Source organism: Lepisma saccharinum, chromosome 3, assembly GCF_977018435.1.
Source record: "Lepisma saccharinum chromosome 3, izLepSacc3.1, whole genome shotgun sequence".
Taxonomy (NCBI): Eukaryota; Metazoa; Arthropoda; class Insecta; order Zygentoma; family Lepismatidae; genus Lepisma; species Lepisma saccharinum.
In genome coordinates, this window is record NC_139231.1 from 19,680,488 (window position 1) to 19,696,462 (window position 15,975).

General features: G+C 40.0%; 1 protein-coding gene and 1 pseudogene across 2 annotated transcripts in view; one reads left to right on the forward strand and one right to left on the reverse strand.

Moving 5' to 3' along the window:
* Window positions 1-15,975, reverse strand: part of Ptpmeg2 (Protein tyrosine phosphatase Meg2) — a 279,584-nt gene that overhangs the window by 23,751 nt on the left and 239,858 nt on the right. For both annotated transcript variants that reach the window (XM_083118341.1, XM_083118340.1), the window contains one exon: window positions 7,528-7,735. In XM_083118341.1, the coding sequence (XP_082974467.1) occupies window positions 7,528-7,735 (208 nt within the window). The remainder of the gene's footprint in view (window positions 1-7,527; window positions 7,736-15,975) is intronic.
* On the forward strand, window positions 12,967-14,100 carry LOC145984931 (tubulin beta-1 chain-like; annotated as a pseudogene).

Below are 15,975 nucleotides of genomic sequence, written 5' to 3' on the forward strand. Positions count from 1 at the left end.
ACATTCTTGATGCTTATAAAAAAATACGAGATCATCCAGGAAGTAGACGAAAAGAAAATGACAAAGACAGAGATTGCGTGGTGGCATGGCATCCCGAACTCGACACTTTTCACGATTCTCAAAATGAGAAATTAAATCGTGAACGCAGTGCAGAAGGAAGGCCACAATGTTAAATCTAAAAATTTGAAAGGCGCAAACCTGGAAAGGGTATGCTGGAGTGGTTTGGCCAGCATAGAGCTAAAAACATACCTATTAATGGAGCAATGATGCAGAAGAAGGCCGACGACTTTGCCCTGAAGTTGGGGATAGATAACTTTAAATGTTCAAGTGGGTGGCTGGAGCGTTTCAAAATGCGTCACGGAATATCCAGTCACAAAGTCATTGGCGAAAGTGCATCGGTCGATCCGGAATCGGTGAGTGAGTGGCTGCCGTTGGTCCAAAACATCCTCAACCGCTATTCGCCTCAAGATGTGTACAACGCTCACGAGCTGGGGATATTCTACAATCTGATGCCAGATCGCACTCTTGCTGTGAAAGGGGATAAGTGCCAGGGTGCGAAGAGGAGTAAAGAGCGTCTCACTGTCCTTCTGTGCTGCAACATGGATGGCAGCGATAAAATGAAGCCCCCGTGATCAGAAAATTCAAGAAACCCCGAGGTTTCAAGGGCAACATCCTGCCTTGTGATTATGACTTTAATAAGAAGGCATGGATGACCTCGGGGGTGTTTATGAGGTGGCGCCGAGGCTTCGACTCGAAGATGGGTGCGGCAAACAGGAAAGTCATGCTCTTTGTTGACAATTGCCCTGCACATCCTTCTCTCGACAATCTCCGGAACATCGAGCTGGATTTCCTACCCAAGAATACCACCACCGTGCTTCAGCAAGATAATCCAACAGGTGAAGGTGAATTACCGCGAGACGCTTGTGCGGGCTATGGTGTGGAAACTTCACATGAGCCAGGAAGTCAAGAAGTGGGACGTGTTCAGGGTTATGGGAGGAATCATCGCCAGTTGGAGGGCTGTGAGGCCTGAAGTGATTGCAAACTGTTTCCGACATGCCCGCTTCGTCCTACCAGTCAACAAAGAGGCTGCCGTCGGTGTGCCTTCCACTGCCTAAGACTCAGACAACCTGCCGCCAATGGATGCCGAGCCCCAGCTACATGTCCCCCTGACTTTCTCTCGTCCGGGCAACAAAGAAACTTGGCAGAGTTTGGCCCCAGACTGCACGTACAAGCAGTACATACCAGCGGACAATGACATTGCAGTCTGGGGCACCCTCGATGATGCCAATATAGTCAGAGGGCAGCAGGAGTCTAGCGATGAAGAGGGGGAGGAAGAAATGGAAGAAGAGCCTGAAGATATCCCCACCATCAAAAGGTATTCTCAAAGTGGGGTGCTAGTGAAGAGATGTGGTCCCACTTTTACAAAGTGAAAGACTTTGCAGAACAATCGAAGAATAAAGAGACATCAATAACGGACTTCTTCAGAAAGTAGTGGGAAGGGGGAGGGGGAATCAGTGAATTTGATCAAGGACAAACTGACAATTGATGAAAACAAGCCTCGATATTGCCAGTGGTGAGTAGACTTAGTGATGTTTTATGTTTATAAAATTACGTGTTTTTTGTCCGTTTCACTACCTAGCAATACTTAATGTTTTGTTTTGTTAATGCGATTTTATACATGGTTAACACATACGTACATATAAGGAGGTAGAATTATGCATCCATGGCCTCCATTAAAGGTATCATCTCACCATTCACTTGGACTGACTTATTTGATGATTATGTTGCTTTTGATTTTCGTCGCAACTGCGATAATTGCAGACTCCAAGTTGTTCGTTTTTTGCTCACTTAGTGAAAATGTTTGAAAAAGGTAAAATTTGATACACACAGGGAAAAGAGTACTAGAGTCGTTTTCACGTTCAGAAGACACAATGGGCTCTTATGGACAATGCTTTTCTTATGGGAAATACGAGCGCGCTGTTGTGAAATTTCTCGATTTACAAATTTAGCTTACGTAAAATCAGTACCTGCAGTTTTGCAGGAAATTTTGTAGAGAATACGATGGTGAGCACAAAAAAGTGGTAACTTGTTTACATAATTTTAGATAAATTAAAAACGCAAATTTTCTGTGAAAACAAAATTTTTACATTGTTTTCATTCCTAATATTGAAACATGCCGTAAAATTGAAGCATTCATTATGAAAAAAATTGACACGGTTTTCTAATTGTCATAGGTGATGGTGGTGCTCAGAATTTATCAATACTTTAAACCATATTCGCATTAAAAAATATTCAAATAAAGTATGTGGAGATTTTTTATATTCGTGCAGTAGAAAATGTCGACGCTGGCAATTTTTTGTTCTGTAATTCCAAGTAAAAACTTCCAGCGACAAAGTTGTGAAGAAAATAATGAAATTATTTTTTATAACTACTCAAATGTTCCCAGAAATATTACTTCCATGCATTTGGAGTTTCTTTTTAACCCGAACCGCGTGCGAAGTAAGGAGACGTTGTCTGGCCATCTTGAGCTGACTTACTGCAGCATTCCGGCTATCACCACCAAGTTTTCTAGTTGTTATTTTATTTCCATTCAGTAAAAATATTAACTTCATTCAGTTTGTTATAATAGAATTGCAATTACTTTAATTTAATAATTGACAATTATTTCCAATGCTGCTGTTGTGAGCAACATTAGTGCTGTCGCAAATACACGTTGTTTTTGTTACATTACTGTCGACATTAATACTGAAATGAAGATCACCTTTCAGTTTCCAACGTACACATAAATTCATAGACAATAATGAATTTATATATATATATATATATATATATATGTATATATATAACAGTTGGGCTGAAAAGTTCGTAGGCTAACATAGTAAAAAATATTTTTTTGACAAAATTCGATTTTATTATTCAATATAGTTGCCTTTGAGGGCGATACAACGATTATAGCGGTCATACAATTTTTCGATGCCATTTTTATAGTACGATTTCTCTTTAGCCTCAAAATAGGCCTTAGTTTCGGCGATTACCTCTTCATCAGTGCTAAATTTCTTTCCAGCGAGCATTCTTTTAAGGTCTGCAAACAGGAAAAAGTCACTGGGGGCCAGATCTGGAGAATATGGTGGATGGGGAAGCAATTCGTAGTCTAATTCATATAATTTTGCCATCGTTTTCATTGATTTGTGACATGGTGCATTGTCTTGCTGAAACCGCACTTTTTTCTTCTTCAAATGGGGCCGTTTTTTCGTGATTTCATCCTTTAAACGCTCCAACAACGCTATGTAATAATCGCTGTTGATGATGGTCTGGCACTTTTTAAGGTAATCGATGAATATAATACCATGTGCATCCCAGAATACTGATGCCATAACCTTGCCAGCCGACTGTTGCGTCTTTCCACGCTTTGGATTCGGTTCATCACGTGCAGTCCACTCCGCTGACTGTCGATTGGACTCTGGAGTATAGTTATGGAGCCATGTTTCATCCATTGTAATATATCGACGGAAAAATTCGTGTTTATTATGGTTGAATATCGCTAAACATTGCTCCGAATCATCAAAACGTTGTTGCTTTTGATCGATTGTGAGCACGCGCGGCACCCATTTTGCACACAGCTTTCGCATGTTCAAATATTCATGCACAATATGTCCAACACGTTCCTTTGATATTTTTAAAGTCTCAGCTATTTCGATCAACTTCACTTTACGATCATTTAAAATTATTTTGTGGACTTTTTTGATGTTCACGTCGGTAACAGCCTCTTTGGGGCGTCCACTGCGTGCATCGTCTTCGATGCTCATTTCGCCTCGTTTAAATTTAGCAAGCCACTTCTCAACGGTTGATTTTCCTGGTGCAGAGTCCGAATAATGTTTATCAAGCCAAGTCTTGGCTTCAACAGTATTTTTTTTTCGCCAAAAAGCAATGCTTTATTAACACACAAAATTCTTTTTTATCCATTTTTTCACAATAACAAAAGCTGCTTCACTCACAATGCTATATCTCACGAACTAATTATCCGGCAGCTGTGAAATTTATACATGTATCTTTTGAAGGTTAGTACTAAGTAAAAATCACATGGATTTAATTCTAGTAACGCCATCTATAAGTCAGCCTATGAACTTTTCAGCCCAACTGTTATATATGTAACACATTACCATATCTCAATGTTATTCTATGAAGTCATTACAGAGAAAGGCGAATGAATATTAAATGTGCCTGTGTATTAAATGAAATCTAATGGGAAAATGACATGCTAATGAACTGTAATGTTCACAGTATAATATTAATATTAATAATTACATATAATTATAGTTTTATATAAAATATGTAACACCTACATTGTGAAGGAAGCTCATCATTTCCCGGCGACATGAGCTAGCGCTGTATTGGCAACACTGTACGGTTTCTCCATAAGCGCCGTTGTGTCTTCTGAACGTGAAAACGACTCTAGTACTACATATATACCGTATTTACAGTATAAGAGACGCGCTGGTTTTTATTCAAGTTCTGCATTTGAAACATTGTTCGTGTGTTCATTGACAGCATGGGAATGCGTAAAGCAGTGCTCGATCCACCCTTCTTTTCTTTTTTCTTTCTGCAGCTAGCTTAAAAAATTAGCACACTTTACTGATAAGACTTCTCTTCTTCAACACGTGCAGTGTGATGTCCTTTAAAACTCGTTCAACCACCTGTTTCCCCCTCCCTTGCTTTCCAGCCAGACTGATCCTGCCCGGTGCCAGTGTTTTCTCTAGGTGGCAAACATCGCCTGCCCTTATTAACTACAGTAATAACCACAATGACTCATCGAGAAGAAAAACGGCATTATTTTAAATCTGCAGCTTCACAAGACTGTTTTGCTTTGATGATTACGAAATACGAACACCATACACAAAGCAAGGAGTTAAAAAGACAAGCCAGTTTCTTCCCCTTTTCTGCAGCTTTCTGAAAAAAAAAAAAGACGATAACTATATCTTGCGGTGGAGTAGTTCTATGAGGGTGAATCAAATATGAACGAGCCTTGTGCGGAAAAACAAAATTTATTGAAGGAAACAGAGACATTGCCACATCCTATTTGTCTACATAGTCTCCGCCCTTAGTGATACATTTTTCCCAACGTTGTGGTAGGTTCTTGATGCCGTTCTCGTAGAATGAAGCTGGGTGGGTAGCCAACCAGTTGCGCACAAAGGTTTCCACCTGATCGTTAGTCGCAAATCGCTCGCCCTCAAGTGCTTCTTTGAGGGGTCCGAACAGGTGAAAATCACATGGTGAAAGGTCTGGGCTGTATGGTGGATGCAGAAGCAGTTCAAAGTGCATTTCCACCAGTTTCTGCCACGTAACACCTGCTGTATGGGGTCTGGCGTTGTCGTGGAGGAACAAGACCTGGCGGATGGGACAGCCTCGTCGTTTGCATCGATACTGCACCTTAACTTGATCCAGGAGGCTGCAGTAGTAGGGTGCGTTGATGGTCCGACGTTCGTGTAAGAAATCCACCAGTAGGATCCCCCCTCCAATCCCAAAACACCGTGGCCAACACCTTCCCCGCAGACAACCAAATTTTGGCCTTCAAAGGGTTTCTTTCGCCTTTCCTCCTCCACTCCATGCTGGCACGCTTGGATGATGGGGTGTAATGATGCACCCATGTCCCGTCACAGGTAACGATGCAATGCAAAAACGCTTCCCCTTCCACGTCAAAACGAGTGTGAAGTAGGCGAGCAATGCGAACTCGGTCATCCTTTTTGAGCAACATTCAGCAGCTTGGGAACCCACCGAGCTGTGATTTTGTGGAAGCCCAAGTGCTTTGTGATGATTGATTGGACACTTCCATAGCTCACACCAAGTTCTGCTGCAATTTGCTTCACAGTGACTCGGCGATCCTGTTCGACAAGCTCACGAACACGAGCCATGTTGTCATTTGTCACACTGATGCGAGGACAACGGGGGTGCACTTCATTTGCAACACGTTCACGGCTTTGCTGGAATTCCTTACACCACACCTTCACTCTTGCCCACGAGAGGGTACCATTCCCAAACTGGGCCTGCAGTCTCCGGTAAATTTCGGCCAGTTTGACGTTTTCCTGGGTGAGGAACTTGATGATTATGCGTTGCGCAACAGACACTGGCACACTCTGCCCACTCATCGTGAGAGCTACTAAACGAAGCATGCGACACGCCGGCTGTTCTGGTTCCTGACTCACGACGGCCCCACCTACTGGCCGCACATGCCCAATCACACCCTGCTACTCATTCCGACGCTTAGCCAATCAAGGCTCGTTCATATTTGATTCACCCTCATATCTTCTTCCACTTGTGTTTGTGGCAGCGATAGTTGTTGTGAGCATTACACTTTCTGTCTTTCCAGTGTGGGCATAGTGCTTCCTTTTTTTGCCATGCATCGGGGTGTTGGCACTGTCGGAAGGAAGGTCTGTGCCAACTAGCACCACCATGTACACAAACGGAAGAAGAAGAAACCACGCTGCCCGCAGAAAGACAAGACGACACCACCGGACGAGTGGTGAAATCGATCACAAAGAAATTCTGAAAGTTTAAAGTGATATCTACATAACTGAAATATAATAGTACCCAATCTTAGTGGAATTGGCAGGGACAGACAAAAAAAAAAAAGCATACGTATAACGTGTTTCCTTTTTCAGGCTGGATTTCGATGCAAGTTCGGGAAGAGTTTGGACTGCTCTCTCGAATGGGGGAGGGGGATGAATATGAAGTTGGTTGAAGCAAAAAAACGTGACTTTTTTTTTTAAGATGTATTATACACAGCCGAAGCAGAACGAAATTTACAGCGCTGCTTCTTTTTTTGCCTGGTGCCAAGAAAGGTTGTGTTCTCTTCCCAGAGATCTTATCTCACCATTTAATCCTGTTACAGATAATGCTCCCGTATAAAATCCAACGTTCATTCTGCCCGATTGTCTCCCGACTTTTGCTGGCGCCAGTGTGATTGGTGTCAAGATTCTTTGAGTTTCGCTTGCAATAAACAATTGTTTTCCTTTTCATAGATCTCAGTGCAAATGGGTTTCACATGAAGTGCACAATTAAAAGAAAATAACATTATTTAAAATCCTTTTTTGTGAAAATGCTTTCGTGTTCTATTTTCCTTCTCACAACACACATCCTGTGCATAACAGGTTGTATAACTATGAAGGATAAATGGTGTTACCATCTCCTAGGAATCTTCGTGTCCGTTTGAGCTCCGTTGAAGCTAAAAATTGGTGCAAATTCCACTAACGACCCTTTTCCCGGGAACCATGAAAGGTCATTGTATCGAGAGTTGACTGTATGCCTAAAATAATAATCATAATAATGTAACCAGATGAACACATTCATATGACAATTAAGGAGGAAAATCAGTAATATTGTAATGGCATGTGAAGTTTGTATACTGCCATTTTTTCTTTTTCTTTCTTTAACTTAAAAGTGTTTAATTTTTATAGGAAATACATGTAATGGTAGTAATAAGATAGAAGGCAATTTCAAAATCAGAGATATCAAATAAGCAATATATTTTACCTGTTCTCCCAATACCCGCACTACAATGGACTACAATTGGTGGTCCTCGAGGATGGCCTGCCCACATATCACCTAGACATGAAACCATTTTCTGTTGTTGCGTACGAACACGATCTAAAAAATCCAACATTGCTAATGCACTGTGTGGAACTCCATAATCTGGCCACGATGTAAACTGGAAATGGCTGACTTCTCTAACTTCTTCCGTCTGCAAAATATAGAAATATATTGAAATGATTAAACTAATGCATACCTTCTATAATGCTATTGTTTGTTTATTTGTTTGTTTGATTTAGTTTATTTTACTTCGCGTTTTGTGCCTCTTGGCTAATTTGCGAAGATGGGGATGAGTGATGAAATGATGAAATTGATGAATGGACATTCACAAACAACCAAGCCCGACCAGGATTCGAACCCGGGACCCTTGGCGTCGCAGCGCGATGTGCTAACCACTCGGCCACAGGGTCGGGCTTATAATGCTATTAACTAGTCATCTTCAATGTATCTTCAATGTTATGTTAAAATGAGATAAGTGTGCAAAAATAAAACAAAAGTAAGAATTTTGAATGTTCTAATTATAACCCAACATCATGTTCAAATGGAATATTTGGAGAAAAGGTGACCAATAAGATGACACAAGATTAAGTTTGCATCACATTCCCAAAATGGGATTACATGAAGCTTTTACTGATACTGCTATAATTTGACAAGTTTAAAAACAAGATGCTGCAAATAGCTGTTGCGCACCTCACACCACATTTCCCCACTCTATTCTCAACGGCAACGTTGGTTCGCAGTGTTCCAACCTAGAGGGAGCGGAATGGTCTGAGGATTTTCAACAAAATTTGTATTCACTTTTTCCTCGGCTGTTTTCTACCTGTTTGGGTACAGAAATTCAGCTCACCTTTCGCCAACGACTCTTCTCCTTCTTTTAAAACTTGAGAAACCATCCATTTAGATACTCCCGTGGCGGCGCTTGTGGATTCGACAACATTATACTTAAGTTTATGTAACTCCTTCTGATTTCGCAAACATATTGCAACATTGTACACAATTTCTCTGGCCTGTCCTCTAAGGGGCTTTCCAGAGCAGATTGTGGATTTCGTTGGACCTGGCATGATTTGATTTTTGCATTTCAAAAATATGCAGCAAAGAGTAAAGAGCAAGAACATTTCAATGCTTTAAAAAAGAACACAGGCAAGCATGTTTTCAGATTGCCTTCTCGTAGTTATTGTTGTAGGATAAACAAAAGAACCCCCACCCAACTTGGCTTTAAAAAAAAAAACAGGTCACTGCTCGATGTCGCATTCAGAAAATGAAGTCATTCGCCCTGTGGTTTCTCTACGTTATAAACCTTAACGCACGTGCGTAATACTACAGTTTACGATCCATGCACTGCACGCATTTTCAAAGACCGGATTAAATCAAATGAACCACTGATAAACTGATATAATATGAGCCGGCACCATCAATCTACACAGTCAAAATAGTTTGTCATATTTGTTTTAGCTTAATTTTGCTGAGTTGGCACCACTGGTACTTTGAAGGCCAGACCAGTACGTAGAAGAGTGGTGGGGAGGATGATGTAATAGGAAGTGCTCCTCGGGGATCTGCGCATATTGGAACTTGTCAGGTTATAAGCATTATACAAATCCATCATAAAGAAAAATCATGCAGGAACCACATATTTATAAATCTACTAAAACAGAATAAATGAACTGCCTATTTTTTTTAATGAAGATATAACAAATGGACAGAAAGTGCTCTCAATTAAATACAATGGAACCCCTATTTTATGTTTTTCAGAGGCCCATAAATTAAAATAAAAAAGACATAAAATGCAGGAAAGCATATGGGAAAGGGTGAAACTGAAGTGAAAGTAAAAACAACTTCAGAATAGACTTTGGGAGGGGAGGGGGGTGGCATAACATGTTATTAACAATGGGAAATAAGTAAGATTATGAATTCCCAAGGAAAAAGCCAGACCTGCTGTGAAAATCAGTGGTGGATTAACGTGACCCACTAAATAACTGCTTCTAATTGTCGCATATTAGGTTCTATTTATGCATCTGATTGTGTGGGATTTCCATTTACTCTGTAAACTGGTAATTAGTTGCTAGTTTGAGAAGTTTCAGGTAATGGAGGGAGCGTGGGGGGGGTGATCATTTATAGCTGAACGTCAAGTGTCTTTTTATACTGTAATCAAAGTGTCCTGGATTCAATTCACGGTTAAGTTTTTCAAAAGTTTGTTATTTACGCTCACATTAATAATTAATTTATTGTTGTATTTAGCAGTCCTGCAGGGGGCAAACACCCCTTCTGTCAATAGTTTACTCATAAATAATGGGTCTTTCATTGGTCTTGGTGGTGTCTAATCCTACATTGAACATTGTGTGATTTATTTTCAGCACGTGAATGGTTCTGAAGCAAAGCAATGATTATATTGTACTTAGCATTGTGTGCATTTCCTTGCTGCACTGCTCTGTGCTCGTAGCATGATAGAGTAAAAGTTTTGTTTATCAGAACAAGAAAAAAATGTAACTTGTCTTTTAACTCCTCGCTTAATGTCTGGTCCTCACATTTCATAATCGTTAAAGCAAAATATCTATCCAGCACAACAGTTGCGTAACTGTTTCAATGCTATCACATTGGATGCACTTCCAGCTTAACTCTCTCAACTCATTTTTCCTACATTACTTATCCTCAACTCTGACGATCCAAAATGACAGCACTGGAAAAAGTATATGTGCATCGTGCTTTGTGGTAGGGGAGGGGTGGAGCAGTGGCAGGGATGGAGGGGAAGGTACACAAACACAAAAGTTTCTGGCCAAAGGGTCTTTTGTTTGGAGCCCCTTGAAAGAAGTACTCAGGCAGAAGGGCCTAAGCAATGGCACACCTACATTCATAACAGATGAAATCTGCAACCTCCTACAAGCCTGCCTCCCAAGCCCGAGTTTGCTCATATAAGATACACAAGATACGCCGATGACACCCTAGTCATTTACAAACAGGACAAGGACCCAAGCTGCCTCCTAACTGCCCTCAACAACATACACCCGAACATAAAATACATTGTAGAGGAAGAAGAAAATGGCCACCTCAACTTTCTCGACTTCACCAAGACAAATTCATCACCTCCGTATTCAGGAAACCTGGCTCAGGCACCCAGTACATCCACGCAAAATCCAACCATTCCCCAAAGCAGAAATTTGGAGTGTGGATGAACTTCTGTAGAAGAGCCTTCACAAACAGCTGCACGGAAGATGACCTCTGTGATGAAATACACTATGTGGAAGAAAGTCATTGGACACCACATGTCAACGGATACCATCAGTTTTCTTGCAATCAATAGGTTGGTCAGCCTTTGGCAGTGATAAGAGCAGCCACTCTTCGTGGTAAACTGTCCACAAGGTCGTGTAGTACACTGAGTGGGATATTCCGCCATTCCTCCTGCAATACAATCACCAACCCTGGAAGTGTAGAAGGGCGAGGTGATCGCGACCTCAATCGGCACTCCAGTTCTTCCCATAGATGTTCGATAGGGTTAAGGTCAGGGCTCTGAGCATGCCAATCCAGCCGGGTGACATTATTTTCTGCATACCACTCCATGGTAACCTTGGAAACATGACAAGTTGCATTATCGTCCTGGAACACACATTCTTCATTTCCATAGAAATGCCACAACATGGGGTGCATGGAGTTGACGAGAATAACTCTGTAGGATGCAGACGTCATGTGACCATACACTGGTACCAGTACCATCCAACCCCAGAACATGATGCCGCCACCACCATACTTCACTGTGGGCACTACACACTCGGATAACATACGTTCTCCGGGTAATCGCCATACCCACACTCTCCCATCTGATCGAAACAGTGTGAAGCGTGATTCATCGCTCCATAGGACCTTCACCCATTGCTCCACTGTCCAGTTTCTCTGCTCTTTACACCAGCGTAGTCTCTGTCGTTTATTGTTTTTTGTTATCAGGGGCTTGTGGACAGCGGCTCGACCATGATAACCGAGCGCATGAGCCTCCTTGCGAAGTGTCTTGGTCGAAACAGTAAAATTGGTCGCACTTTGAAACTCTCTGCAATCGAATGCATCGGACGGGTCCTGTTTTTCCGAATCTCCCTCTTCAGCACTCTCCTATCCGGCCGTCCAATTTCGTGGGTCTTCCACTTTGTGGTGCATTACTGCAGTGTCCCTAATCCTTCAACTTTTTCATGACAAAGGCTACAGTTCATTTAGGGACCTGTTGGGCATCAGCAATGCTACGTATACTCATGCCTCCTATGGAGCAGCCTACTATGATCCCTCTTTCAAACATGCAGAGCTCTTTCCTGTCCGTCATTTTATCAACGAATAATGTGAGAAACATCCTGCTGCTGTATATATACTCATCTGTACTCTCTTTTCCATGAGGAGTTCGTTTCTTCCACATAGTGTAGTAGGCAGCACAGAAACAGGACTAAGAATGGTTATACCAAGCGCCAGTTATCTATGTAGTGTGCAAAAACAGGAGCCCAGCTCAGACATCCATGAGACAGAGATAACCTGAATCAAAATCCAAAACCCACAGGGATCACCTTTCCATACCACCCCACCACATCAGGAAAATTATCCAAGGTCCTCAAAACTGTATCCCACATCGGAAGAGCTCTACCCAACTTCAAGAGATACTGACTGAACATCTACGCCAGACCTGATCTGTGTCATCAATGTGTGCCGGACCTTGTTATTATATGTTATTTAATGTCAGTTTTATTGTCTAGTTCGCATCAAGTATGCCAAAAATTCTATACTGTCCTTCGTGACAAAGAAAAGATGTCTAATGTCTATACCATGATGTAAGTTGTTTATACATATTGTGTTAATCTGTTCATGAATTATACACTTTTGCTCGTCTAAAATCTAGTCATATTCTTTACTCCATACTCCGGAATATCGAACAACCGAAACTCAACAATGGCGACGAGGATCTTGGGAACTTTATTTTCTACTTATTCCTCATAATTCTACACATTTCTTGTGATTTTTCTTCAAGCTGTTTGTTGGATGTAAGAATTTATGTACACAATGCAAAAGTTGTCACAATTTTCTGAATTCTGCGGGGAGCAAGAAAACAATACTTCAATAGATTCGAACACTTCTGCAAAGCTTCAGACATTCCCAACGATAAGACTAAACATGTATTATTAGCAGCAATCGGGCACAGAACGTATGCTGATTTGCATAATCTTGTACAACCTAAGTCAATATCGGAGCTCAGTCTCGCTCAGATTATACAAACATTGATCCGCCACTATCAGCCCAAGAAGAATCTCGTTCTTGAAAGGCATAAGTTTTTCCTCATTCAACAGAAATGTAATCAAAGTACTCCTGATTTCATTGTGCAAATCAATCAAAGAGCAAGGCTCAAAATGTGATTTTAGTGATCTTATTTCCAAGATCAGGGAAGAATACCCCGACAGGATAATGAATACATACTCAGTCGTTCCTTCTCCCAAAGTCTCAGACACCCTAGTCGAACCATACAATGCAACACTTCCCGTACACCAGCTGGTCGAGAACACAGAAAAAACCTACTGCATCGATAACGAGGCTTTGTACGATATTTGCTTCAGAACCCTCAAACTCACCACACCCACCTATGGAGACTTGAACCATGTCAGGAGTGACCACTTGCCTCCGATTCCCAGGTCAACTGAATGCCGATCTCAGCAAAATCGCAGTCAACCTGGCTTTGCTCCTCTGACATCTCGTAGCAGTCAGCAGTACAGACAGAGCCCTCACAGTGCCTGAGTTCACCCAGCAGATGTTCAATGCCAAAAACATGATGGCCGCCTGCGACCCACGACATGGACGCTACCTGACAGTCACTGCAATCAATTTATATTTAATTGCATAATAATTAGAATGTACAGGCTTCAGGATTGTTGGTATTTGAATAATTAGTCTTGTTTGTATACGTCAAATTGATTTAAAGGCCTTGGTTGCATATTCATCTATGGCACATTTCAGAGGCAGGATGTCTATGAAGGAGGTTGACGAACAGATGCTCAACATCCAGAACAAAAACAGCAGCTACATCGTCGAATGGATCCCCAACAACATGAAGACTGCCGTTTGCGATATTCCACCACGAGGTCTCAAGATGTTCGCCACCTTCATCGGAAACTCCACTGTCATTCAGGAACTGTTCAAGCGAATCTCTGAGCAATTCACTGCAATGTTCAGGAGGAAAGCTTTCTTGCATTAGTACACAGGTGAAGGCATGGATGAGATGGAATTCACGGAACCTGAATCCAACATGAATATCTCGTGTCAGAGTACCAACAGTACCAAGAAGAAACTGCCAATGAGGATGCTGAATTTGATGGAAGAGGCAGAGGCTGATGTTGATGAAAATTAAGAACATTCCAAGAGTGCAAATTGAACCGTAAATTACATTTTGTACATGTACACTAATTTGTTGTTATTTATGTACATGCACCTGTTTGTCTCATTTTGAATAATTGGCTTTTTCTAATTGTATGTAAATGTCGAACTTGAACATTCCTATCATTTTGATCATGAAGACTCATTATTTCAAAATTTTCAGTTGGTATCTCAAATAAATTTTCTCTGCATTTTTTTTTCTGAATGAGTATCGAATAGATATGGCCATGTATTTTAAAATTTGATACAGGAAAGTTTACTGATGAAAGAATTAAGAAAGATTACCAAATTAAACTGTCAAATAGATTTGATATTTTGCAGGATTTAAATGATGATGAAAATATAAATGAAACAGACGTAAATAAGAATTGGGAGCACATACATAATGCAATAGAATCAGCAGCTAAAGAAAGTATAGGATACCATAAACCAAGAAAAAGTAAGCCATGGTTTGATAATGAATGCCATAATCTAATAGAAATAAGAAATCAGGCTAGACTTAGGTGGTTAAATAACTGTGATGATACAAATCTAAACAATTATAATAGAATAAAGTGAGAAGTTAACCGCACGTTTAGAAGTAAAAAAAGAGATTACTTGAAAAGCAAAATTAACGAAATTGAAACAAACAGCAAAAATAAAAATATCAGACATTTATATAAAGGTGTAAATGAGTTTAGAAAGGGGTGGCAACCTTAAGTAAACTTGATAAAAGATAAAGACTGTGATTTTCTAGCTGACCCAAGCGATATTCTAAATAGATGGAAGAACTACTTTAATGACCTTTTAAATGTTCATGTAGGAGATAAATCAGAAGTAAATGAAGTACACACAGCAGAACCTATAGTTCCAGAACCTAACTTGACTGAAGTTAAAGATGCTATTAAAAGGCTAAAGAATAACAAAGCACCTGGCATTGATTTAATACCAGCTGAGTTAATTAAATATGGTGGAAATTCATTAATATGTCAAATTCATAAATTAATTTGTTTAATATGGAATAAAGAAGAAATCCCTCAACAGTGGAAAGAATCCATAATTGTTCCTGTGTTTAAGAAAGGTGATAAAATGAACTGCAATAATTACCGTGGAATTTCTCTACTCTCAACAACATACAAAATATTGTCTAACATTCTTTTAACAAGACTAACTCCATATGCTAATGAAATTATAGGTGATTATCAATGTGGATTTAAACGTAACAGATCAACTACAGATCAAATTTTTCACATCAGACAGACACTTGAAAAAAAGTGGGAATATAATCAAAATGTCCATCAGTTATTCATTGATTTCAAAAAAGCATATGATTCGGTCAAAGAGATAAATTATATAATATATTAGTAGAGTTTGGAATACCTAAGAAGCTTGTTAGTATGATAAAAATATGCACCAGTGAAACAGAAAGTAAAATTTGTGTGGGTATTAATATGTCTGACAAATTTACAATTCATGATGGGTTAAAACAGGGAGATGCATTATCTCCATTGCTCTTTAATTTTGCCTTAGAATATGCTGTTAGGAAAGTAAAAGAAACTAAAGAAGGGTTAAAATTAAATGGTGTGACTCAGTTGTTAGCATATGCAGATGATGTAGACTTACTGGGGGATGATGTGAATACAATTAAGAATAATGCTAAAATATTTTTCAAAACTGCTAAAGAGATAGGTTTGGAAGTTAACAAAGAGAAAACTAAATATATACTTACAGGCCGAAACCAAGTGTTAGGTAATAATCAAAATCTAATTATTGATAACAACTCGTTTGAACCAGTTTCCAAATTCAAATACTTAGGAGTAATATTAACAAATGAAAATTATATTAAAGAGGAAATAAAAAGTAGGCTTAATTCAGGAAATGCATGTTACTTCTCTCTTCATAAACTTTTGTCTTCTCGTTTAATATCTAAGAAACTGAAAGTTAAAATATACAAAACAGTAATTTTGCCTGCAGTATTATATGGATGTGCAACTTGGTCCCTTACATTGAAAGAGGAACATAAATTGA